The 26,336-nt window shown below is 43.8% G+C and overlaps 2 protein-coding genes across 6 annotated transcripts in view; one reads left to right on the top strand and one right to left on the bottom strand.

The window, feature by feature from the left end:
* Positions 1–4,447, bottom strand: part of LOC135899291 (uncharacterized protein CG43867) — an 88,875-nt gene extending 84,428 nt beyond the window's left edge. For both annotated transcript variants that reach the window (XM_065428536.2, XM_065428541.2), the window contains exon 1: positions 4,224–4,447. The gene's annotated coding sequence lies outside the window, so the exon portion shown is untranslated. The remainder of the gene's footprint in view (positions 1–4,223) is intronic.
* A 439-nt stretch (positions 4,448–4,886) lies between these two features.
* Positions 4,887–26,336, top strand: part of LOC135899309 (uncharacterized) — a 46,200-nt gene continuing 24,750 nt past the window's right edge. The window contains exons 1-4 of one of the 4 annotated variants that reach the window (XM_065428561.2): positions 4,887–5,096; positions 13,886–14,059; positions 15,235–16,188; positions 25,004–25,129. In XM_065428561.2, the coding sequence (XP_065284633.1) occupies positions 13,932–14,059; positions 15,235–16,188; positions 25,004–25,129 (1,208 nt within the window). In that variant the 5' untranslated portion in view covers positions 4,887–5,096; positions 13,886–13,931. Of the gene's footprint in view, positions 5,097–13,808; positions 14,060–15,234; positions 16,189–25,003; positions 25,130–26,336 lie in introns of all 4 variants that reach the window. The other 3 variants (XM_065428567.2, XM_065428549.2, XM_065428555.2) reach the window with 3 other exon arrangements.

The following is a 26,336-nucleotide window of genomic DNA, read 5'->3' as shown; positions in this document are numbered from 1 at the left end:
ACAATCGGGAAATGATCACTCCCGTATAGATACTTATGTACTTTCCACTCCAAGTACGGCATGACTGTACTTGAAACAATGGCTAAATCTATAGATGAAAATGTCTTGTTTGCGACGCTGTAAAAAGTTGGCTCCTCCTTATTTAGTAAACACGCACCTGTGCTTAAGAGGAAATTTTCATTTGGACGCCCTCTGGCATCACATCGAGAGTTGCCCCACAAGGTATGATGAGCATTTAGGTCTCCAATGACAATGACAATGTAAGGTTCCAAGACTTGCACAATAAAGCTTTCAAATTCAGTTTTGGAGAGTTGACAATTGGGAGGAATGTATAAAGATGCGATTGTCAGCAGCTTACTAAAGAGCACTGCTCTGACTGCAACTGCCTCTAGGGGCATTTTAAGCTGTAAATGCTGGCAAGCAACACTCTTATCTACTATTATTGCCACACCGCCCAACAAGGCAAGCACCTCATTGTGGTCTTTTTGGAAAATTGCATACTGTCGAATAAAGTTTGTTTGTGAAGGTTTAAGGTGTGTTCCTTGGACACACAGCACCTTTGGAGTGTACTTACGTAAAATTTCTTTAAATGTCATCTAGGCTGTGTAGTAAACCCCTGACATTCCACTGTAATATCTGTGTGTCCATATTATATGTGTTTTGTGCTTTGTGTCTAAGAGATATAGATTAGATTAGCTCACGAGACCTTTCCAGGCCCCGTGATACAGGATTTTTCTTTCTTCCCGGTGCGCTCTAGAGAGCTGTGCCGTTCCTTGGGCGTATGAGATGCCGGAATTGCATTCGTTGTGTCCATCACCTCATCTGAGGTGGTGGATAGTGCCTGCACAGCAGGTACATTCGCGGGGGTGTTGGGCCAATCTGCACAGGCAGTGGCCCTGGGTCCAACAGGCCCGAGGGTCTGCTGGTCCTCCTTTGCGGGGGCCAAAACAGCGCTGGCTGTTCCAGCCGGGGGGGCTGATGGCGTGACCGCCGTCACACTCCATGTGACTTGGGCGACCGCCGAATTATGTAGCGCTGCCCTTCGGCGCGTCACATCGGTGTAGGATGGACTAGACTGGTTCATGGAGAAGCGCTTGCGCGCCTCTTGCAAAGAAAGGTTCAGTTTGATTTTGATTCTTAGTTTTTCTTTTTTCCAGGATGGGCAAGAATGGGAGTACGCTGGGTGATCCTCGTCACAGTTAGCGTAACAGGTGGTGGAAGTGCAAACGTCGGATGAGTGCTCGTTTGATGCGCATTTTGCACAAGTAGTGTGCCCTCAGCAGCTTTGCTAATCGTGCCCGAACCGCTGACACTTGAAGCATCGGCGTGGGTTAGGAATGCATGGCCTTACACGGAGTTTGCAGTATCCTGTTTCTATTGAGTCTGGTAAGTTGCTAGTTCCAAAAGTTAAGGTTACGTTTTTCATGGGGATTTCCTTGCCGTCGTGCCTAATCGTTATTCTCTGCACCTTTACTACATTTTGATCTTGTCATCCCTCAAGTAGCTCACTTTCACTAAGATCGAGCAGGTCATCTTCAGAGACGACACCGCAGACAGTGTTCAAGGATCTGTGTGGACCTACTGAAACTGGATTGTCCCTAAAAGCAATTCGTTTTTACAATTTACTGTATTGTGTCTTGTCACAAACTTCAAGAAGAAGGTCGCCGCTTCCCGTCTTAATTACATTGTAGCCTGGACCGATTGAGTTTGTCAATTATTTTGCCACAACAAAAGGAGATATTGTTTGGACTGTCTTGCTTTCATGCTGAATCTGAATTACATGGTACTTTGGGAATGTTTCTTTTGGGGAGCAATCAGGAAGTGGAGAGAAAGTTGATTCCATAAGTAATAATATATTCGACAGGAATGGCCGCCACCCACCATGGAGCCCAACCAGGGAACGACACAGGACGGGAAGTATTCAGTTCTGCGCACGCCAGCGGTACATTCCCACTACAACCAAATACCTATACCCAAGGCTGGGCACAATGCACAAGGTTAATCCTTGCCGCCAGGAAACATGGAAGTAATAATAAATGTACTCGGAGCGATTTCTATAATAAATGCTTTTATATATGTACTATTCTTGCCAGTGTTGCGTGTTCTTTTTTGCATTTTGTTGCTGTTTTCATTGTCCGTCAGATCCGACGGATGCTGAAGCAATACTTTGCTATGCCTTACTTACTCAATGCCTGCCTTGAGGCATGAAAGGTGTTTTTAAATAAATAATTAAAAGAACATATTGGACAGAAATTAAGGCATGGTGTTTCCTAAAGAAAACTTTTTCATATCATTATATGGATTCAAAAAAGTGTTGTTTTTCCACTGCACAAGAAACCCCACTAATGTTATCTGTTGCATGAAAAACTCGCTGTATTACTCAGAACCACAACCTGCAAGTAAAGGTTCAATGAGTTGCACAAGCACACGTGTGCAATGTGACCCAACCTTACGTAGATGCGCCCTGCACATTTTGTTAAAAATTCTTGCACGAAATGTCTATGTAATTGTCCACATATACATAGCAATTGAACTGAAGGATTCTACCTCAAGTGTGTTTCTGGTGAGTTTGGAAATATGGAACTGTACTAGTTGTGGTTGTCCATTATATGTACCACTTCTCACATTGTTTTAAATGCAAAGTATTTGTTTGCCCATTCAGAGTCAAAGTGGCAAACCACATATAGTGGCAAACCAACAAATTTTATACATATTTTTATACATGTGAAGGTGTATAAATAAGCACCTTCATATCAAAGTAACTTATTTTGCCACATGTCATTTTTATTTACTCACCACAGTATTTTGAAATAACCACATCATATAAGGGTGGTTATTATTATATAATTATCATCAGTGCTATTATTTACATTAGTCCATGCAAATATGAATAAACTAATACAATAGATGCGGACATAGCTAAGAGGTCAAGTTCACTGGCACAGAAATGATTGAGAATATGATTAATCCAAGCATTCTCTTCGAGCCAGTGGGCGCAAAAAAAAAATTATGTAAATAAATATAATTGGAAAAACTTATTCAACTAGTTGATTACTCTGCAGCCGCCTTCTCCAACTTAAAAATAAGAAAGCACAAGGCGAAAAGAGCAAGCTGACTTTTCCATCACACGAGATAACTATTATTTCTCGCCCACAGCGCATGCGGAAGTAACGCACAAAATTTCACAGAAAGGCTAAAATTATTTCACATACCCATGACCGTAATTTTGATAACAAACTAACGCCGTAAATATCCAAACAAAGGAAACCTCAACACCGCGGGCAACCTACGCGTTTAAAATTGGCTCTGCCTCTAGGCAAAGGTGCCTTGCAGAGAAGCAGCCTTCTGTGGCCATGACCGCTTTAATTCTTCTGGGTCACACAACCCACGAGTTTGATCTCTGTTCGCAGATGGCTTGCGTTCCGTCAAAATAAAAATGAGCGGGCCGTGCGCGGTGACAAAGGACACTGCCTTTGCACACACTGGGTTTTTCCGAACACACGCGTTCTTTCTGGCGACAGCGCGGCGCCAGTTGCTAATCGGGCACACGATACGTACGACATGTGTGTGCCAAGGAAAAAAAAAAGTAATAATAACAACAACACGAAGGCGGAGGCTTAAACTGTACTCAAAATACTTCAGAGCACACTAACCAGCGCGGTTGACAGCTTCTGGGCGCTTGACGCCGGCTGGCCTCGATCAAAAGGACAACAAAAATAGAAGCCAAGAAGGGAGGGCGGACGGGTAGTATCGTTAACGGACCTCGCTCCCCACGCCTTCAACGCAACAGAAAGAGAGTCAGAACACTAATTTTCGACACGTGAGCGTCAATACGAGAAGAACAAGCAGCAGATTGATTACTATCACAGAAATTGCACTAAAAATGCGACATTTATCGTAATCGCAACTCTTTTTCTCTGTCTAAACAATGACCACAGTACAAATGCGCTTGTTCCGATGACAATGAGTGTAGTACGCACAGGAAATCTTGAAGGGCTTTTCTATACAACAACGAGGAAGACGAACGTTCGTTTTTCACCTATAATGGCTAAAACATGATGCAGCTTTCAACATATCAACAGCGCACGAGCAGCTTAGAGATCACAGTCAGACAGATGCGCGTTCCGTGGGAAAGTCGTCCACTCGTCACATAGCATTCCGCATACTTCGAAGTAATGTGCGCTGGAGAAGGAGAAAAAAAACCATCCTTCAGGAGTGCTTACCGCAGATGCTCGAGACTGCCCATGGGCTCGGAAAGGAGAGCACAAGAGGGATCACACACCGCAACAATGATCATCACAGTGGCAGCGAAGTCACAGTTAGGCTTAGCGCTACAGCAGGCAGCGGACTTCTCATTTGCTCTGGGAGCCCGACATCACAAACGATCATTATTGTAACCGTCGATATAGGCGTGCGCAACAACTGTTTATTTCGACAGTAGACGGGTAACTAGTGGTGAGGCTAATTGTCACGGGCTGTGAAGTCATAAAGGTGTTTGAATAATAAAAGATTACATTATAGCAGCTTTGCGAAGCACACATTGCTTTTAAGCTTAATTAAAGTACCAAGTTGTCGCTGCGTTTGAACGTCATTGTATCTATATCACATCTACTAGATGTGTTGCCGCAGGTATCGCCTTCTTGTGTTACCGGCAAGTGGTCTAGACTAAAACAATAAAACCGCGACAGGTCATTGACTTCTTTTTTAGATTTTAAGACATATAATTACGTAGTATCAGTAGTAACGTTTAATGGAAAGAGAAAGTGAAAGTAGAAAGAAGTAGGATTTGTCCATGGATATCTCTGTGTTAGATGCGAGAAAATACATAGCGCCAAATAGCGGCAACGTGAGAAAGTACTCATTTGTCCATACGCGCTAACGCATGCGCTGTGAGTGCTTTGCTGTCGCCAGCGCCTGCTGCTGCCCTGCTTCGCATCCCCAGGGGGGTGTAGCCCGTCGGACGGCCATGCAGGGGACCGACCATCGTGCGGAGCGGCCAGCAGCCAGCGTGGTGCAACGATTATCCGGCGTGAAGCCGCCACGGTTCGTCCTGCGCCTGGCTAGCAGCAACTGGCCACACGATCGGGCTGTCGTCGGTGAGTAGTAGTTCAGAGGCTGCAACGGCGCACGTCGCGATCTCGTTTCTAAAGGCCTCATCAGCTGTGCGGTGCGGAGAAAAAAGAAAAGGGGGCCGCCGTCGAGCAATGCCCTCATGCCGCCGCACTGGTGACAGGACACGGACGATTGCGGCCCTGCGGGGTTGAACGGTCGCTGGCACTGCGGTTACCGCACCGGCGGCCCTGCCAGCCTAGCGGGATACGCGTTGTTCTGTGAACCTCTGCGGGGTCGAAGCGCGCTTGTGTGTATTTTTTTACGCCTGTGATATGTGTGCCAAATTTGCCCGATCGTGACGCTACTTCTTTAGAGCAGCACTGTACGACTGACACTTCAGCGCTGTGTTGAGCCGCAGGGCTGTAATGGGAAACCCGTTAGCGCCGCAGCGCGCTCACTTGACGCCCTTTAATTGATTTGAACTTCGCCGGACCTTGAAGGCCGCGCATACCAGGCAAGTGTCCGCGCAAAAGCGCTCCCCGCGGCATTTGCTTTTCGGTCATCGACGCAGTTCGAGGTGTGTGTAAGCAGCAAGGACGACCGGGTAATTTGTTGACCGATGAGCTTTGCGCGGGTCCTGTTCAATTAATTAATTACGGAAATGTCGCTGATCGGTGCGTGGCTTGCGCTCACGGAATCTTCGGTGCGCAGCAATGCGAAGAAAATTGCTGTCCGTTCAATGCGGAAGCGAGGCTGCACGATTGTGCGTGCCAGTGACGCGCACAGCGTATAATGAGATTGTATGCGCGTGACGCGCCAGTCTGTTAATGAAAATGTTTTCGCCGGCAGCTAGCACATCGTACAGGCGCAGGCAATAGAGACGCATATATTGCATGCACGCTACGGTATCAACGAATAATGGACGAATCGTTGGCGTCACACGCATCCGCGATTGTTCACCCAACTGCGACGCACTCTCGGCATTCGTCTCACGATCGACAATGCAATTTTGTACTTGGGGGTGTGATCGTACGCGCACTCAGCTGCGATCATTTGCTCATGCGCACTTGCGTGTTCGTTGTTTATATATGCACCGCCGATCAGGCAGCGCGTGCAGGCACGCAGTGCGCGCTCAGGAATGCCCGGCGCGTGCGTTAGGTCTTCCTCGGTTGCCCGATTAAAAAAAAAAGCAATAACAAAACACTGCGCGCGCGCGCGCCTGTCTTGTTCTCGGAAGAACTCGCGCTTTCCGCAGCCTTGAGGTGTCTCCTACAAAGCGAAACCACCAGCAGGTGCGCCTGCCGCAACGATTCGAAGCGATCGCCTCGAAAGAAAAACGAACAAGAGACTGCGAAATGCGCGTTGGCTTCCTCGCGCGCGTTACCGCGTTATATCGGCGGGAGCTCGGTGCTGCATTTGGCGTTGGGCCAGCGAAGCAGGCGCGCGCTGGCCAACTTGCCGGGACCCAGCGCGACGTCGCGTATTGCGCTGGTTGATGCGAGCTGCGGCGCGCGCGCCAGGCACCGAGCGATTGCTTTCGCAACTTCGCTGCAGCGCGAAGGATCCCGCCGCCTTCGCCGAGAAGAAGGGGTTTGGCTTCGCGAGCGGCAGCAGACGAGCGAGAAGCCGAGCGAATGCGCGTAAACAGGATTCCGGGAACGATCTGAAACCGCCCCCCCCACGGAGGGGGGGCTTCCGTGGGGGCAGCGCCAGGTATGTATACGGTATAGTGTGTACATGTGCGCGTCGTGCTCCGTATTGGCCCACGAGATATCAGCCGCGATTGCTGCTGCTGCCATCGCGTCCTAGCGCGTGACTGCCCTGGCTGTTAAAGGGCTTCATTAAAAAAAAAAAAAAACACACTACTACTTCGGGGAAAGACGCGGCGCGCAGATAGAAAGAAAACGGGTTTTCCCGTTTCTTCTCCCGAGGGTGCAGGAATATCGTTTTAGAGTTGCGAGGAAAAGGGGCAAGATTTGGACGTATATGTTTACATCTACAGGCACTCGGAAACAAATTGCTTGCCAAATGAAGCGCTTGCATCGGAGGATCCACTTTCCCCTGCACAACCAGCGGCGTAAAAAAATTTATTTCTATTACCTTCGTGCTTTTTGGAAAGCTCTCGCCGATGAAAAGCGGGATAAGGAACTAAATATATTGCAATATCATGCACTACGTTTACAAAATACCCAATGTGGTATGCTTCCTGCAAAAGTGCTGATACATGTTTTGCTGATTATGTAATAATGACACATATTTCTTGGAAGCCTCTAGTTCGTATGGAAATTGCTGTTTTTTTATTTGATTCATTTGCTGCTTTTGTATAGTGCTTAGCTGTTATGCTTTTGTCGTTTATAGGAAAAACGTTTTCTATCAACAGTGCCGTTTCACATGGCCAAGTTGATTGCTGATATGGAAAGTGGTTACGGCACGCATTCGCTTGTTCACATTGAATGCAAGCTTGTTACCTAACACGTATACATACACCCTCAAAGTGAAATGTTTCAATGTGGAAAGAGAACTGGTCGTTAAGGAATGTGTACGGCACACAGTCACGGACTTTATCAGACTGGTGAAACCACCATATGTGTAGCAAATAAACATCTTTAATACGATTTCCAAAGCGCCTTGTGCATGGCTCCAGGATGAGCCTCATGATAGCAGGTTTTCCTGCATAGGGGATTAAGAAAGAGCAGGAGAGGGAACAAGCCATATCTAGAGGAATGTGGGGCAAATATGACAAGGCCACATTGCTTAATCATTGAAATGTACACATCTGGCACTCACAGAAATGACATCAGCTTGATCATCTATGATTTTCTATTGTTCCATGGCTCAGAAAAGCAGCATTGTCCAACATGCGTTTTATCTACAAAAGCTGTCTTTTCTAAGAACACCCACATGCCCATTGCATTGGTCAGCTAAGTGTCTCCCTCATTTCATGCTGCAATCTTTCTTTTCATATAACAATGGGTCAAATAGCCTGGGAGAAAGTAGTTTTGAGACAGGTGTACAGTAAGATAAATCTTTAGCTAACTTGTGCAAGCACAGGCTTTCTGTATGCCAGTGCCTTAGAACAGGAACACCCTTATAGATAACTTTATCGACACTAGCCTTGTGTGCATGAGCTTAACCTTAACTGTAACAAGCTCACTCAATCGTAATGTGCTCGTAACAGAATTTAATCTCACTTCAATTCAATCTAACAGAAATTAAGCTCACTTAATGGTAACAGAATTGGGTAAGGCATTCCACGCCTCTATCTCATCAGGAAATGAAGAGTAACAAAGGCTATAAGTGTGTGATAAGTAAGGCTGAAGGTCCTTGTATTATATTGCTGTTGCTGCCTTGCTATAGAAATTGGTTGACTTAAAGTGAGGCTTTTCAGCTCACTTACAAATGCAACTGTTGGCATTCTATGGGATACACCACGTGTGCTATACAGCTAAGAAGACTGGACTGGGTTGCTCATGTTGTATTCTGTTAGTTCACTCGGAAAGTCTTGAAAGGTAGAACTTGGGTGTGTTGTATGAGTGTATGTTAAGCTACATTTTCGGATAGTGCGGGCTCTTCAGCTAGCCAAACTTCCCATACTATCATAGCTAAGCGAACAACAAACAAGTGCGTCCTTTGTTAACTGTGATTGCACTGAGGTTCTTTTACATCTACACTGTTGGCACAATAGAAAATTGGCCGAGTTGGTATAGTTTCACCATTTTGAACTTTAGTGCAGGAAAGACTGAGTGCAAGAGAAGAGGAGCCGCATATACATGGCAGAGCTTGTGCTTTTTTTCTATGGTTAAAAATGGCCAATCTACGCTATCTGAAACTAGGCTTTCTACACGGTCTGAAATTTTATTGCAGTTAGTACTTGTAGAAATAGAAAATAAGCAACAAAAAGAGAGAAAGAGAGCAGGTTGGGCTTGTGAAATAAACGCAGCTTGTGCCCTTGGCTCCGATATGGAAGTTGGCAGGGGGAAACGCCCCTCGCGAATGCTGGAGAGAGGTTTTGCTGGGGGGATAGGTAGCTTCCCTCCTCGTACCACTGCCTTACAAAGTTTGATTTGCTTCTTTCTCTGCTATTGCTAAGCCTTTTCGAAAATATTTCGCAGTAGAATGCTCCCTCAATGGTGCCTTACAACTTCCACTGTATTACCAGCATTTTTGATGGGCATTGGTATATAGAAGCTCAGTAATGGCAGTCCATATGCCGTTTCGATGTAAAATCCTATCATCGAATATATACAGCAGGTGGTGGTATTGATACCGAACAGTTATGCTTAACATAAGCATGGGTTTTGCTGGGCTTGGGTTTTTGGATATTTGTGACAGCTGAAGGTCAGATTGAGCCCCGCTTTCGGCTAAGCAGGCAGAAAGCATTTTTATCAAGCTACAATCTCATTCGCTTTATGCTCATCCGACAATGAGACATAAGCAGTCGCATCACTCGTGGATGCCTGCTAAGAACATAACATTTGAGCTCTTTAGCAGTTCAGTTTCAGCTTCCTGTGTGAAAATGGCTGGAATTCATTACACTGCAAAAATTAGCAATGCCAACTTTTGGCATTTAATTGTTTTGAACCCCTTGGATGATGGACTTTCAAGTCTTGTGCTATCGTCGGTCATCTGGTTCTTTCTGTTTAATGTTAGTCTACTTTAAATGCTTAATTACTTGACTCTCTAGTACTCATAGTCATTCTAAAATGTGTGCCTCTGATAAAAGCCACCCTGAGCAAATCATTTCATTTATCGCATCTTGCCTATCTTCAAAGAATTTCCGTATCATTTTCTGAAGCACCCCATATACATATATAACAAATGCATTTTTTATTTCCGTGACCCTTCATCATTATGACAAGCTTCAAATGCATGTTTGTGGAAACATTGACAAAAAACTGGCTTTGTGCTCAAAGCCATCGCATAGGAATGGGCATTGGAGCAACACTGACTGAATGACGTGAATTACGTGCGGTGGCCACTTAAACATAAGATCGTGGGCGTACAACTTCCTTCTTATTAGCAAATTGAAAACTTGAACCTGGCCGTAGCTTTAACAGGTCAGTGCAGCCGTCGACCTGTGGCAACTTGCAACTCTAAAAGCAGTCATTGCAGTAGCATCTTGTTATATTTAGAAGCAAGAAAAAACGACAATGAGGAGAAGACGACTTGGCAGCCATTGTAACTGTCTCACTTTGCAGTGGACAGTTGAACTGTCCCGTGGCTGTAAGAACGATGAAGGGTGAGAGAATGGATAGGGGAGGGAATAGTTACAATACAAGAGATGTTGTAAAGAACGTGGGAGGGCATTAGTGAGAACAAAGTGAAATAACTGCGCATACTGAAAGAGTTCTACAGGAACGCAAGAACAGTCATGTAATACTCTCTAAGAATAAACACATGAAAGTCTCTGGGGACGCATGCTAGAGGCAGTCGGAGGGGTGAACCAATACAGGAAGGAAAATGACACTTAGTCAGGCTGCCTGCCACACCACGCAGCAGTTAACTTATGCTCTTTACGTTTGTCTGTCAAAATCTGCTGGGGCGGGAGGAGGGCAAGCCTCTGACTCGTCTCAGATTGCTGTCGTTCTGACATCCTCGCGCAGCTGACACGTCTCGGTGCATTTAATTATCTGGGTGACTCATAGTTGCAATGAATGCCTCGTGAATTTTTTTAAAGTTATTTGTGCAATTTTCTGCTAGTGCCGCGCTCACTTTAGCGTTGCTATGCAAGCTGCCTGCGAACGCACTAATTCAAGGACGGTGTGCCAAGTTCTCAGTGGCTGAACATGTTTTCACTTTTCTTGTTATGAAACCATGAGAAGTATGACAGTTCTGACTCATCCATCTAGGGCTAAAAAAAGGAATGTTAGCTGTGCTTCCTGTTAGCTTCCTTATTGCCGACTAGCATAGCACGCAGGCACGTCAGAGAGCCACTTGTATTGCAAGGCAGCCGACAAGGGAGCACTTAATTGTCTCTTTTTATGTGGCTGCACTTTGGTTGTACAGACAGCATTCCACTGAACTGGCTGTTCGTTGTGTAACCCTTAAATATACAAGATCCCAGATTGTGCCTCTCATGGAATTTCAGCCAATAGTGAAAATGCACTTTTTCATTGTTACAAAGTTTTCATATTCAGTCAACTTCCAACAAATTGACCTTGACAGGAACAATGAAATTAATTGAATAATTCGGCAGGCCGAATTAAAGAAGAGATGGAAGAAGTGGCCAGACATGGCAGTGTTTCATTTGGCAGTATTAACCCGATTCTAAAATGCCCCCGGATCGGATGCGCACCTAGTTTTTATGAAATAAAATCAGAAAACTAATGTAGAAATAACAGAGTTTTGAATGACTGACATATCAAAAACGCTAGAGTTTCTAATCACTAATGTAGAAATGACATTGAAGCTCCCAAATACTGCATTCATTGGGGTCATCATTTAGGTCAGGCGTGTTCATGCTTCCCGCCGTGGTGTTGTAGTGGCTTTGGCATTGTGCTGGTGTGCCTGAGGTCGGGGGCTCGAATCCTGGCCGCAGTGGCCATATTTATATAGGGGCAAAATGCAAGAATGCTTGTGTACTGTGCCTTGGAGGCACCTTATAGAACGCAAGGTGGTCAAAATTAATCTTCCACCCCCACTGTGGCATGCTTCATAATCCTATTGTGGTTTTGGCATGTGAAACCTTTCTTGTTTCCATGTTCTTATAGCGCTGAGTTACTGCTTCAATTATGGACAACCAACTAGCCCAACAATCAACTATTCTAGAAACCCGGAATTTAGTTTTAAGTTAATTTTGAGGTTTCTGGAGGCCCGTCAAGCTCGAGTTATTCAGTGAATGCCTACTTCAGGATATAAATGATGAAAGTTCTGGCTCATAGAAAAAAAAATTTATAATCACCTTTTCTTTTTTTGGAAGTGAATTAGTCAGAGTTGAATTAATGAAATCCTAGTGTAAGGGAAAAAACAGAAGATAGAGAGACAAAAGGAACAGACAGACTGGACAAGTGTGTACTGAAAATTGTGGATTTGCTTTATAAAGGTGGAACAGAAGGCAAGGATATTTACATGCATGCATAAATCGGGTAAGGCATTCCGCACCTCTATCACATCACGAAATGAAGAGTAACAAAGGCTATTAGTGCATGATATGTAAGGCCGAAGGTCCTTGTATTATATTGCTGTTGCTGCCTTGCTATAGAAATTGGTTGGCTTTAAATAAGACTTTTCGGCACGAAAAAAATTTGTCCTGGTCTGGGACCAGGACGGATTTTCCTTCAATTCTGAGGCTTTTCTATCGAGGAACCTGTATGGGTTTCCTTTGTCGCAATTGCTACGAATGGGTGGATGCCTGATTTTCCCTTTATTAATCACTTGTCTCCACTTTACGGGTTTCCGCAGAACTACTACATCATAATTTCCTTTATGTGACAGGTCTAAGGTTTTGTTAAAGTGTCAATGTACTATATATATCATGTTTAACCCCCACATTCAGTGTTTACCAACTTTCCAAGTTTTTCATTTGACTAAACATGATTTTCATACAGCAGCGCAGTTTCTTTCTAGATTTGTGGCTCAACGTATTTACTTCTTTAAAAAACTAGTACAATTTATAAGTGTCTTAATAAATGTCTGGATACATTGGCACATAATTGAAGCTGGTGGCTCCCAGTGAAATGATGTAGAAATCATTCGGATGATTGCCATCAATGACATTTGTCGCACTAAATTCTCGAGTTCTCTGATATGTTAAATATGCAATCTTTGCTCTATTTAGGGAAACAATCTGAACTGCCCAACCACAATCAGCTGAGGCATTTCAAAGTGCTCTTTATGTTTCTCTTTTTTTTATTAGTTGTTGGTGTTGGATTAAAGTGCAGCATAGCTGCATTTAGTAATTACAATATCTTATCTTACTTTTGGCTAAATATTCGACCACAACTTTGTCTTTTTCATTTTTAAAAATTTCCATTCAGCAACAGAGCTGTCTGCCTCCCAACAAGCCACAGCAGGGAGCAATGTCTCAACTGAAGATAGGTTTAAATATTGTCACATTTCAGTAATAACAGGTGACAAAGAACTTCGTAGATGAGAACTGTTTAGTAGATAAACTCGTGCCCCCGAAAGGAAGTACAAATATATGCAGTCATAGTAGAAAATTTGCAGCATGAATGGTATTTGTTGGTTCAAGGGATCTCAACAATCAGCCAGTATGCTTTCCTCACTTTCATTGTCTGCTAGCATCATACAGTTGTCACTAATAACCAAGCCCCTCGTCAGTTCCCTTTATTCTTTAGGTTCCATGTGTTGCCTTGTATGCTTTCAGCAATGCTATGGTATAGCCGGCACAAAGGATGTAGACAGGAACAAAAACACAGACACAAGAATACCCTACTTGTTTGCATCTGGGTTTTTCTTTCCATGTCTGTTTTTCACACCGGCTGCACCATGGCATTTATGTGGCAAGATGCCCAGCAAGCTTTTCTAGGCTTCCATGAATGTTGAAAAACAAAACAAAGCATAACTCAAAGTTGTGCTGTATTGTTTTCACAATATACACACAACGAAAAAAAGTGTACAAGCACATTTTCTTTGCTTGTGTCCTGTTAGAACTATGCATGAAGAAGACGTGATTGTGTTTTCCTTGTGTGTGTCTTCTGTGAGAATTACTATGCAGTGCTATTTCACATCCATGATCAAGGAATGGCTGGCCTATATGCAGCCTTTTAGTTTTGAAATAAAAGCCTTCATTGCAGATGCCTGCGTGTGTGTTCATTCAGGCTGCTAGGCGGTAGGCGGACAGCAGCGGTTTATGGGAGGCTTCCACCTGCAGAGGCCACCACCTCCCTGGGTGCTGTTGCAGCTTTGCCTCCTCCACCATGGCGACGGACAGTGGCGTCTCCTCCAACGGACTTGCGTCCCATCCATTGTCAGAGCCACCGCTCAGCCTGCCGGGTAGCAGGAAAGGCAGCGGGGAAGATGTCCTGACCGCTTCAGGTGCTGCAGGGTGAGCTGCTGCCCACATTGTGGAGTTCCATGGCGTTTAAATTGGGTGTTGTTGAGCTCAAGGTTGTGGGTTCAGTTACCAGTGGCAGTGTCTTCATTCAAATGGAAGTGGAATGCAAGAAATGCTGGTGTTTTTAAGTTTAGGTGTGTAAGTGGGCATACTGAATGGCTTTTGTTTGCCTGTTCATCTAAAGCCCGCATGTTTATGGGAAGTAGGTGTTTTCGTATTGAGGATGTCCCATGCTAATTTACTTATGTGCATGAAGTGAGTTGTGTGTCTTATTTTGTGCACTGTAAATAGTTGTTTCCATAATTAAATGTAATTTGTCTCCTTATCAAAAGGCAGCAACCATGTGTTAATGCATTCACCTGCACGAAAGGTGCTTCTGCATTGGCTGAAAATGCTATGAAAGCCAACTCCAGTGTGTGTTTATTTTGCATTATGCTCTCATTTCCTGATGAAATATGCTATATAACCAACATGGATCAGGAATTTCCCACGCATGCTTTCTGTGGGTATGGCTGCACTGTAGAATGTGATTCTGCAATTATGGTCGAGAGGCAGAAGGGATAATTTTCAATTTTTAGCATCGTAAAAGAAACAGACTCAATGGTTGTGCAGCGATAAGATGGACCTTTTTTTTGGCACATCTTTATCAGGAGATCAGATCTTTTCAGAGATGCAAGGCTAGGTTTAAACACACTGTTGCTGCTGAACACGCATACAGGCACAGAATAGGGAGGGACACCTTTATAATTCTCACGAACACGCCTGGTAATTGATCATCAGTTATAATTGGCTGGTTACCAAGCTCTTAAGGGCTCCATGTGGCATAGCTTAATAAAAAATTTACTACAGGACAACCTGTGTTGTGTCCACCTAACCTCCATGGGAATGATGGGAAACGGGTGGATTCTACTTGCCTCGGCTACACAGTACTGTCACGTCAAAATATGTTAATAGAAACAAAATATAACATGTTACATTAATTATTGTGATGTGTGATCATAGCATAACTAGTCACTCTTAGAATTGAGCATCTATTCATGAAGCTAGCCATTACACATACTTTGACATCTAAATGAAAATGCAGCTTCTAATTTCTTTTCTCTATTCATGATTGATCTTGCTGCTGTGCACGTGTCCCTTTGTCACAGACATGCCCTTTACTGCAGGTCACCCTGCGGACCACTGGTTAGTCCGGTAGCCTGCCAGAGCTCAAGCCCAAATGGGGATTTACGCGATCCAGAAGACACCACCATTAAGGTTGCAGACGACGGCTTGGTTGCACTAGTTCCAAGCTGCGGTGACCTGCGCAGTTCAGAAGCTTCGAGAATTGCACCCAAGTCGACAGAATGCAGTGTTGCGCAGCTGTCTCCTAAATGTGTGACTCCTCCTGCAAGTCCAGGTTTACCCACTTCATCAATGCTTGAAGAACCTAGTTCCAGACTGCAAGCTCCAGACAGCTCTGCAACAACAATGGTTGATTCGCCGAAGGGGGATGAGGTAAGGGTTGCCACTGATGCGGCAGACTGTGTCTCGAGACCCGTCCATGAGTGTTCTCCAGCGTCGGCAATGACAACCTCGTTGAGCAATGGGATTCTACCCGAGGCAGGTGGCGCTGCTGTCTCGGAAATGCGGAGCACTGCTGGCTCCGAAACTAAAGTGGAGTCTCCCAGCAGGAACCACATTTTTGAACCACTGCAAAACGGCAACTTGCCAGAACAGCTCCCAAGTGGTGGCTCTCCACGGCACACTCAGGACAGAGGACTTCAAGAGTCGGCCAATGTACAAAGGACGACTTCTCCCGAGTCGCCAAGAGAAAACGGCACGCGATCGCCGTGCTGCAACGGGAGGGAGGAAGTGCGGACACTGGTCACCAGCCAAGCCGTTGTTGGGAGTAGTCCGAGGGCTCGGGGTTGTGAGCCATCACCGGATGCAGGGTCAGAGACCACTGGAAAGAAGCACTGTGCTGCTGTGCCCAATGGGGATGTGGGCTTGAGGTGTGTCCGAGACAGTGCTGGCATCGGCTGTGACAGGACTGTGCTTCCAGCCTCAGCTGCCCTTCCGGAAGTGAGGAGGCGCAGTGCTTCGGACGGGGCAGTTAAGGAGAACGGCTGGGCACAAAGGTGAGAGCTTTCACAACTTTCCAGCTCCTAGAGTTCGCATTTGTCTTTGCCCTTATTGTGCTGGAGTGTCAAGTCACTAAGGCATTCCTGTTCTAGAGCAATAGTCATTTCTCATGCACATGCTGGAAAGAGTAGGGACGACTTGGAAAATCTGGATTCTCAATGCAGGCATATTTTGCTGCTTTTTAATGGTTTGCTTCAGCAAACCTTTAAAAAGCAGCTCTTGTAAGACTCGCTTAAGAAGCAGGAACCTTTTGCTTTACAGATAAGTTCCTCCTATTAAATGCTTTTGTTCATAAAAATTGTCCATAACACTTTAGGAAGACTTAGCAAGGTTCTCTGAAATCCAACTTAGCGTTTAGCTGCCACACCATATAATTGCGTATGGCCAAAACAGTCCTATAAATTTTCTCTCATTCTATAAATCTTAGAAAACAATACGATCACAGGTACATGCAGAAAACTGTGATGTGCTTCTTTCTGGTACACATGTCAGTACTGTCTTTAATTGGAGGCATGCCTGTAAGCAGTACTTGCATAGAGTTGCAGTTAATCTCATGCATGTGTTTATACTACTTGTGAACAAACAAAAAGTGAGAACTAGACGTTCACGGAAGTGGATGTGACAAATGCACGTCCTGCCCACTTATTCGCTGGTGTTGTTTACAGCTACTATGTGCCAGCTTGCCCAGCAATTAATCTACCTGTGATGACTTCTGCGATTGCGGGATACACCCTGTTGCTCACACGCACACTCGCAGACAGTTTGGTGTTGAGCTTCAACAGTGTGGTGTTTGTTCAAAGAAAAGGCAGAGCCAATAATTTGCAGTGCTTAGCAAGAAGCTTAAACAAGTGTGCACACGAAGCAAATGAAATTCATACGGAATTTACGGCAACTGTTTCACGCGTATTCCCCTACAGATAATTTACTAAATGGTAACTCTTGTTACAGTAAAAGTGGAAGCATGCTGAAACTAATGGCATTCTTTTTTTTTTGGCTTCATTAATCTTAAGAATGTTTAGTTCGATGGATGGAATGGTGATTGAATGTTCAAACATGGAAAGTTCCGTTTATTTAATGCTTTAAACTCCAAAAAACGTTCCCGCAAAAGCACATGAAATTTCCCAACTTTCTTTTTCTGTGCTAGTTTGTTGCATGCTATGTTCTCATCAAAATTAATGTATTAATTGTTGATTGACTGATCTTTCCTATTCAGTGGAAACTTTGAGTACATCAGCAAAGAGTTTCTTTTTTATGTAATTAAAATTCTGCAGTAAGCCTGGCGCTTACGACAGCATCAGTGTAAAGTGCACAGTAATATGTGTGAGTACCTAAAGCCAGCTGTTATCAGTGAAACGAGCTGACGTTCAGGACCTGTTGCCACAGGGCAGTAGGGAGTTTGCTGTGATTGAGAAGGTTTTGTTTTTAACATCATTGGTACAAACTGACAGGCTAAGTATAGCATTGGCTTGGGGGTTAAAGGCAGGGATGTTGGAAACATTGGTTTTGGCTAGATCTGTGTCAACAGTTCCAACAAAAGCAATAAAGTGTAATCAGATGTTATCTTTGGCATGGCTTGTCGTTCTGCAACGTCTTTTGTTGGTGTCATTCCAGAAGCGCACCGTAGTCTCTAGGTGCACGCACGCAACAAAAACAGCAACTGAATTCACTATTAAATGTGTTTATGGGGGCATAGCTTGACCTCTACGCTGAGGGAGGTAAACAAATGGAGGCTTGCCAAACAAGCCCAAGCTAAGCACTTGCGGGTAAACTGTTCAGTACCTCCCTGCCGTCTCCATATACACACGGCTTGTCATAACTGCTAGATGAGCTTGTGCAAATACCGGCCACCTGGCACGTTTCCAGTGAACCGCTGAAGTGATAAACACAGGCACGGTATTGTAGGGGTATTGTAAAGTGATGACCTCAATAAAGCCATTGCGCAAAAAAACGGGAGACAACAAGTCGGTGGCAGAGAGCCATAAAAATAAATGCATTCAGGAGGAAGTGAAGTTACCATGTTGATGTGCGTCTCTTTTATGTAAGTAAATGTCTCCTTGCTAATGCTGTGCTTGATGCTGAACATGTGTGCCATTAAAAACCAAAGTTTTGGCTTTGCATTTAGTTAAGATACTTGTATTTTGTTGAAGCTTGCAGTCATAGCTTGGCAGCCGTGGCATTCACCTGCTGAATGCGAGGCTGCGCTTAAAGAGAATTGAAGTTGTAGAAAGTCATACTGAGCCCTGCATGAAATTGTCTGTCATATGTCAGTGTTCATTTATGATGTAAAACACTTGTCAATTATGACTGTTTTATCTTTCATTTGGAATACCTCAAAGGCACCTTCTGAAGGGCTATTGCATGATGCGTGGGCTTCATGTCAGTGGATGATTTCAGAAGTGTAGAAACGACGTGGATTGTAGAGAACCACACTGTTGCAAAAGACAAGTCATTCGAGTCCATATTATGAGTAACATGGCTCAGGAAAGCTTGTTTGTCATTAACTTCTGTAGGCTAAATCAGATTTGCTTTGCCATTGATTGGTCATTATATGCTGTATAAATATTGTCAGGCCGTACAAAAATACAGAGGATGTACAGCCCTGTCTTTTGAATCAAACTGCTAAAGTACTCTCCTTGTTTTGAGTACACATGAAAGCTGATTGGAAATGGTCACTGCCATTAACTTTTAAGCTGACGAGCGTAGACTAGTTTGTGCAGTTTGTCCGGGAAGTTTTACGGCTCTCTTTTCTGAGGCGTTCCTTGCATTCTGCATTGATGTCAGCACAGTAATAGCACCACCAAGTCAGTAACGAAGGTGGCAAGTTATGATTACCCTTTCCAGGCATCAAGATAAACTGTTTTCACTTGTGTATGATGGCTTATGGTGTTTTCAGAATACAGCCTGTAGCTGGCATATATTTTTCTTGTGTAGTGCTCCAGCTTGCATATTGTTATTGTTTATTAGTTTTTGGAATTGTTAAATGTCTGGCTAAGTAGGTTTTGTCTCAACAGACTTTTATACTGCCATGAAATACCACCATAACACATGGTGTTTGTGATACATGATACACTACTTTAATGGCAAAATGGTTTAGGGGCTGTCGTACTCAGTTTTGTCAATCCCTGAAGAGTGTAGGTAGTTATGAATATCAAATTCTTGTCAAGATGGCTCCCTTGTTGTTTAATTCAGAAAGTGGCTGAACTTGCATTCCTGTTTCATTTCGTTTAAGTGTGGGCTGAAAGAAATACAGTAGAACGTTGTTACAGTGACATTATATTTGACGTGGAAATACCTTCATTATAACTGATATTCATTAGAAACATACATTCATTTACACTGATATTGGTGAGAAAATTTTTAGATTTCGTTCGGTATGTTCGATTATTTGTTATATCAGTGTTTGTCATATTTAGCTTCGACCTGTTGCAGGAGCAGTGTATGCCATTGTATTTGCCGCGCTGAACAAATCTTTGGAAACGGTCGCAGATGTTCTTATCTATATAGTATTTGCATAGTTTGTTGCATGCGGTTGGAGGTGTGTAGGTAGGCTGGCAGGAGACAAAAAAATGTTTGGAAAGCACAACTGTTGATTTCAGCACTTCTGTCTGCCGAACTACAGTAGAATTCAGGTAAGCAGTAATTATTCTGTATTTCAAGTATTCAGGGAAGTTGGCACCGCACGGAAAATATATGTTGACTTGTGAATCAGGTTCATTAAAGGCACTTTTTCTAAATACCCTGCACTAGGTTTAGTCTGTGAAATGAAAAAAAAAAAATGATGCTAGGACTGTTAATCGCTGACTGCGCTTTTTTTTTCCCCCCACAATTTGCCAGCAGTAATATTCAAATGAAGGCAGCAGTGATGGTTTTTTGCCATTTATCTATAGATTTTCATCATATGTTTTCATTCCATTTTGCAAACATTAAAAAATTAACTTTCTCCTGAAATTGTAGTGTCCGCTGAACTTACTTTATGCTCGTCTTACTACGCATCATAGCTCAAAATAAAAGGGCCGGTTGTCACTACCATTGGCTTGTTTAGGTCTGCTGCAGGATTAATTGCTCTCCCAGTGACCTTCACTTAGCATCTTTGTCAGCCAGCCTATTCTATGCATGCATATTTCCTAACCTAGGCATAAAAAAATCTTCAACAAAAGTAGCAAACGCTTGTGCCTATTTTGCTAACAGCGTGAAGGAGATGGGTAACTGAGGGCCTCGATATGGCAATTGAGGGCCTCGATTTCTTTATCGGTTACAACCGTAGAAATCCAGACAATGAAGCCACATTAAGCAAATTGCAATGTAGATATAATTGAGGCATAGACAGACGAGAAGACAACTTGTTGTTTGTGGATGCAGAAACCACATCTTCCACATTATGCACGTCATGCCCTAACAGTGTCCTTCTGCCATGGTCACTCCCTCTCTAGCCACTTTCTTGGGTGTTTGCACAAGAGGTATCCGTAGGAGTGTTAGCTAGCGCCATTCGTGGCCCTGGTGGTGGACGTGAAACATTGTTTCACCACAGGCTTCACATAGTATGTGAACTTAGGAGCATGCCTGTTAGCAATGTCACCACACAGAGTAGCAATTACGGCATGCTTGGCAGGTTGTTAGAATTCATTGCGATTGATATAAAGTGCAAAAATGGGGTGGGGTATACCAAAGAGGAAATAGACCTGGAAAGGTTCATTGCCTTGAGGCCTGGACTCCCTGTCACAGTGTTAAACACTGCGAAAAAATTTCAGCTAGCTCTGTTGCCTGTTTATATTGATGGGCTCAGCATGCTAAGAATGTGTCAAAACACAAATTTATGCCCAAGGAATCAATTGACATCTAAAGAAGGTGACTTTTCTGCGAGCATTTTGGGGACAGCATTCATGGTTTAATGCGATTTGGTGTCGCGTGGCTTGTTTTGCTTGGTTGGAACAAATTTGAGGGTAGACAATGGAGATGTGAAACATTCCTGCATATTCTGCAGAGGTTTTTACTTTGCTGCTCGCCTGATAACTCGCACTTGATGTGGACACAAGTGCTCAAACACAATAGGAGATAAGGAGGCCCCACTCCTGATAGCTGCAGTTGATAACATTGTCGTGAACAAAGACATGCAAAGCATTTAATGACTCCCCATCTAGGAAAAACGGGGCTAGATGGATCAGACCAAGGGCCCATTTTTTTGCCTCTGGCATGACATGGTTTTTCACAGAGGGCATGTCTGGAGTAGTGAAATTTAGTGCATTCCATTCTAGTCACTGTCTGTGTGCAGATGTGAAATATTTGAGTATGCCAGCAGGATTTCACTACTCGTTCATCATTCCATCAAGAATTGCTGTGGAGACCAGTTAATTCGTTTTCGTGGTGGTTGGGGTTTGTGTTTGGACTTTCTGTGAAAGAAAAAAAATTGCATTGGATTTTTCGAAAATTAGCTTGTAGTGAGCGTAATCCAGTAACTGCACTTAGTATGACATAGATATAAGCAAAATAAATGAGAAATCTAGACAGCTGTATTTAGAAGCGAAGTCTTTTTGTACCATGTTATGAAGCAGTAGCATGGAAAATGAATTAAAAATGCCTTCCATGGTTTTGGTGTTCTGGCTTGCCAAAATTGGATATATGTTATACTTCCCGGCCATCCTTGAAAAGAAAGGTGCGCATTCATTGGATTCTACCGGCACTAACATATGGAGCAGAAACTTGGAGACTGCACAATGAGCAATGAAACAAAAAAATGTTAGGCATAAAGTCAAGAGAAACGACAACAGCTGCTGTGTGAATTAGAGAGCAGAGAGGGTGTAGAGTTCAGGGGTCATGGTCTCAATGTCTGACATCACGCACAGGGTCGCTCTCTAGCCTATGTCGTGGTTTGTCTCCTTACGGGTAGCTGGCCTACACTACTGGGGCGTCACATGGAGGCTAAGAGGGCCCACGTCATCATCCAGGCTTTCTTGACGAGGGTTGCTTCTTTACTGAAGAGCATGAGGTCAGCAGGTTGGAAAAACAAAACAGGGGGTTTATTTACGTAGAAGAGACAAACTTATTTACAGAACAAGGAATACTCGTACTGGCTGGAGCACGGAGCGCAGTACATCATTCTCATAGCATGAGCTACAGATCACAGCAGACTACGTCTTTTTGAAGAGCACGTGAGGACACATCAGCACACACTACGCAGCACCAAAGGTGCCCGCTTTTAAGGTAATTCATTTCCCTAGGTGACTAGGTGAGGGAATCTGTTGACTGTGTCTTGGCAAATCATAATCCTCGAATTGTTTGCAAAATCCCTCCCATGACATCGCACCATTTCACCGGACTCCGCCTCCAATGTTGCACAATCTCTTGTATATGGCACAACCATGTGGCAATCTGGGAACCTGATGTCGATGCCGTTCTCATGGAAGACGTTGGCTCCTTTCACCAGTTAGTGAGCTGTGTGTGATGGCCAGCTTGCATCAACCTGGGAAGCCTGGTCTTCACGGTGGTTTCTGCGTCTGGAATCACCTCCCCGCCTCGATAGCCACTATCGCAGATCATCAGTTATTCAAGAATGTCATAGCTAACATTGTATAACTAGGAACCCTTTTTTTTTCATATTGTTCAACCTGTACTCACAAATGCCTTAGCTAACATTGTATATCTAGGTGCCATTTGTTAAATAGTTTTGTTTATACATATTTATATACATAATCTTCTGCACTAGTAACTCCTGTTTGTTGAATTTACCCGTTTTTTGCTTGTAACCACTCCCCTCTATAATGCCGTAATGGCCCTGAGGGTATGATAAATAAATAAATAAAAAAAATCCAGTGGTCATAGTCACTTTGAGGGGAGCTTTTTGTGTATGTGTCAAGATTTAGTGCCAGGGCTGCATCAACGTCAGGGTAATGCTGGTGGAGACTACTGTTAATTTCACCAAGCTGAAGCGATTCATCTCAGGAAAGCAGGAGAGGTTCGAAGGTTGCTATCCCCACTGGCTGATGGTTACAAGGGGTCGTCCTCCTGCTCAGTGGCCTCTGCGAGATGGTTGCATGCATCCTCGCAAATGAGCGATATTATAGAATTTAATAGATGTTGGCTATGTGCTATGAAGGAGGGTAAGGGGGACCAAGTGAAAGCACCAGGCAGATGTTTGTCTTACCATGCAAGGTCATGCTGTCAGATGAGCTTGCAGTTTGGAAAGTTCAATTTAGCCAAACACTGTCTTGTGCACAATTTCTGCAGTTTCAGAAGGTTCGTGCGTGGCCTACCGTAACTGTTGTGGTTTATTTGAGTCCAGTACCTGTGGAAGCTGCTACAAATGGTAGAGAAAGTACTTCTAACAGCTATTGTTATAAACAAAAGCGAAAATAAATGTTCTAGGAGAGCTTGGTGACTCTTCTGACATTGAATTGCGCATCTTCAAAACAGTGCCTACTCCTAAATGTGCATTGGAGGAAGAAGTAGGTGGCAAGGAGGGCAGGTGCTTAATGGGGTCCTCCTGGTGTTGTGGCCAGGTCGTGTTTGCTCAGAGCACTATTTGCTGCAGTACTTGTAGATGTGCACACCCCAAGCTGCGAATGGCACCTGTCTGATTGCATTTGCATAACTTGTTAGTGAAGTACTGTCGTGGACCATGTTGCATTCACTGCATACATTTCAAGTTTTTAGTGTGCTCTGCTGCATCAACAAGTGGCATCACAGGTAACACTGAGAAGGGCGGATTCGAAGCTCAAGCCTTTGGGTGTACGTTCTGAATAGTAAAAATGACTGCGCATGTGTTTTCAACGTTGTTGTGAAGGAATCGAAGGAATGTTCTGAACGAATGTGATGAAGGGCAGGAAGCATTGTTCAAGTTCTGGAATTCGTGTTGTATTAAAGGACTTCTTATGAATCTCATCAAGAAAATTAATAAACACAGCTGGCCGGATTCGAAGCTCAAGCCTTTGGGTGTACATTCTGAATAGTAAAAATGACTGCGCATGTGTTTTCAACGTTGTTGTGAAGGAATCGAAGGAATATTGTGAACGAATGTGATGAAGGGCAGGAAGCATTATTCAAGTTCTGGAATTCGTGTTGTATTAAAGGACTTCTTATGAATCTCATCAAGAAAATTAATGTAACACTTCATACATGGACAGAGTAATTTACTATGAAATCCTGCCCCTGCCATGTTCTCATGGTCTTTCTTTCCTTGTTGTCGTTCCTGCTTAGCTCAAACCTTTACTGCTGTGTCAATTGAGAATGATGCTGGCCATGCTCTGTTTATCATTCGGCTGAATTTTGGTACCAGCGTGGCTTTCATTATGCCACCCAGTCTTGGAAGCTTTATAGTTGGTACAGTAGCGTCATTCTCAGTCACCAGATGGTGCCACTGTTTAACCAGTAGCGACATTCCTGTTTTGCTCATATGAGAATGAAAATGTGGTGCAAATTACAAGAACCTCTTCAGCATGTGAGTTTGGTTTAGTTGGTGGTTTGGTCACATTCTGCACAAACTTTTTTGTCTTTGTGTCCCCCACATCCTGTGCTAAAAGAAATAATATATAATATAAGCAAGTGCAGGTGACGTCCTGAGCAATATTTTAGGCTCCCTGCTGTGTGTACAAGAATATTTTACGTCTGTTAATTACAGCATTGCAGGGTGAGTAGACATTATTTCTTAATGCTCAGGAAGCGCTGCCCCCTTTGAGAACATGTTTGTATGTATTCTGGTTTTCTGTGCAGTGACCTGTTCTGATCACTTCACTTGCAGAATATGGCCAGTGACTTTAGCTTTTTTTTTTTTAAGCTTCAGCTAGAAGTAATGGCATTGCTCGTGACTTGTGTACGCAGGGGTCGGTCTAGCCACTCGGAGTGCAACGGTCTAGATCGGCGCACCATTGTGCTGAGCAGCAGCAGTGGTAGCAGCAGTGGCTCCACTGAGGGGCCCGACAGTCCCTTGCCCGGAGAGACCCTTGGGTAAGAAGCACTTTACTCTACAAGTGGCCACCCAGCTGACTGGCTTGTGCATAGGCAGCCTACTGTATACGTATACATTGTACACCGTGGCAGACCTGCCTCTTCTAAAATTTGAAAGATATGACAGTTTAAGCCAAAAAAGTTTGAAATTTGATGGAAAAATACTAGACATTTTTTAAAGAGATCGAATGCTTATTAAAAACCTGCCAGACTTTGTTCAATAGGGACAAATTATGGACAGAGTAGTAGCTAGTATCATCTGTGCCACAAGCTGAAGTGTTCACAGTGTACATTAAAAAAAAATGTGCGCAAAACATTTATGCACCAGACATTCTTGTTACGGGGGCTTAAATTTCATTTGCTGTTGCCTTGTTTCTTTTTGTGGAGTGGGTGGTGGCACTACTGGTAAGTAGTGCCACCACCCACTCCACAAAAAGCACCAGGCAACAGCAAGTCAAAAGTGGAATGAGCATGTGTCATACATAGAAAAGAAAGCCATGCAGAAGCTTTGTTACTTGAGGCGTTGCTTAAAAAATTCACCCCATGAGATAAAGCTACTAGCTTACAAAACTTTCGTCTGCCCGATTCTTGAGTATGGGTCCGTCGTCTGGGATCCACGTAGCGATATTAACATAATAAAGGTGAAAAAAATTCAGAGAAAGGCAATAAGATTTGTATTCAATTTCTTCAGCCGGTATGCATCACCAAGTGCTATGCTCGAAACAGCAGAACTGGTTACCCTGCAAAAACGGCGATTTAAAGAACGATTAAAGTACATGTATCTGCTCTATCACGGAAAATTGGGCATCGACAAGGACACGTATACCGAGCCTCTAGCTCATCGATCAACTCGGTCTAGCCGCGCTAAGCAGCTTAAAGATTACTACTGCAAAACAGAAGCCTTTAGAAATTCATATTTTCCCCGAACCATTAGGGAATGGAATGTACTTCCTGCTGCGGTGGTTGCCTGCGACACCATCGAATCATTCTTAAAGCTGCTTAAAGAAATTGTGCAAATGACCGGGGTACATCCCTGCCCTCCTTTCCTTTTTTTCTTTTCTTTTCGGCTTGTCCTTTCACATAATTGAACGCACATGTTTTCTGATGCTTCTGCCACTGCTACACATGTTTACACACTACCACATTATATTTGTCTGACAGGATGTATGTTCTGTAATCGCTTGCCACGCGTGGTATACATATATTA

Source organism: Dermacentor albipictus, chromosome 10 (genome assembly GCF_038994185.2).
Source record: "Dermacentor albipictus isolate Rhodes 1998 colony chromosome 10, USDA_Dalb.pri_finalv2, whole genome shotgun sequence".
In the NCBI taxonomy this organism is placed as follows: domain Eukaryota; kingdom Metazoa; phylum Arthropoda; class Arachnida; order Ixodida; family Ixodidae; genus Dermacentor; species Dermacentor albipictus.
This window is presented reverse-complemented; position numbering and strand designations above follow the sequence as displayed.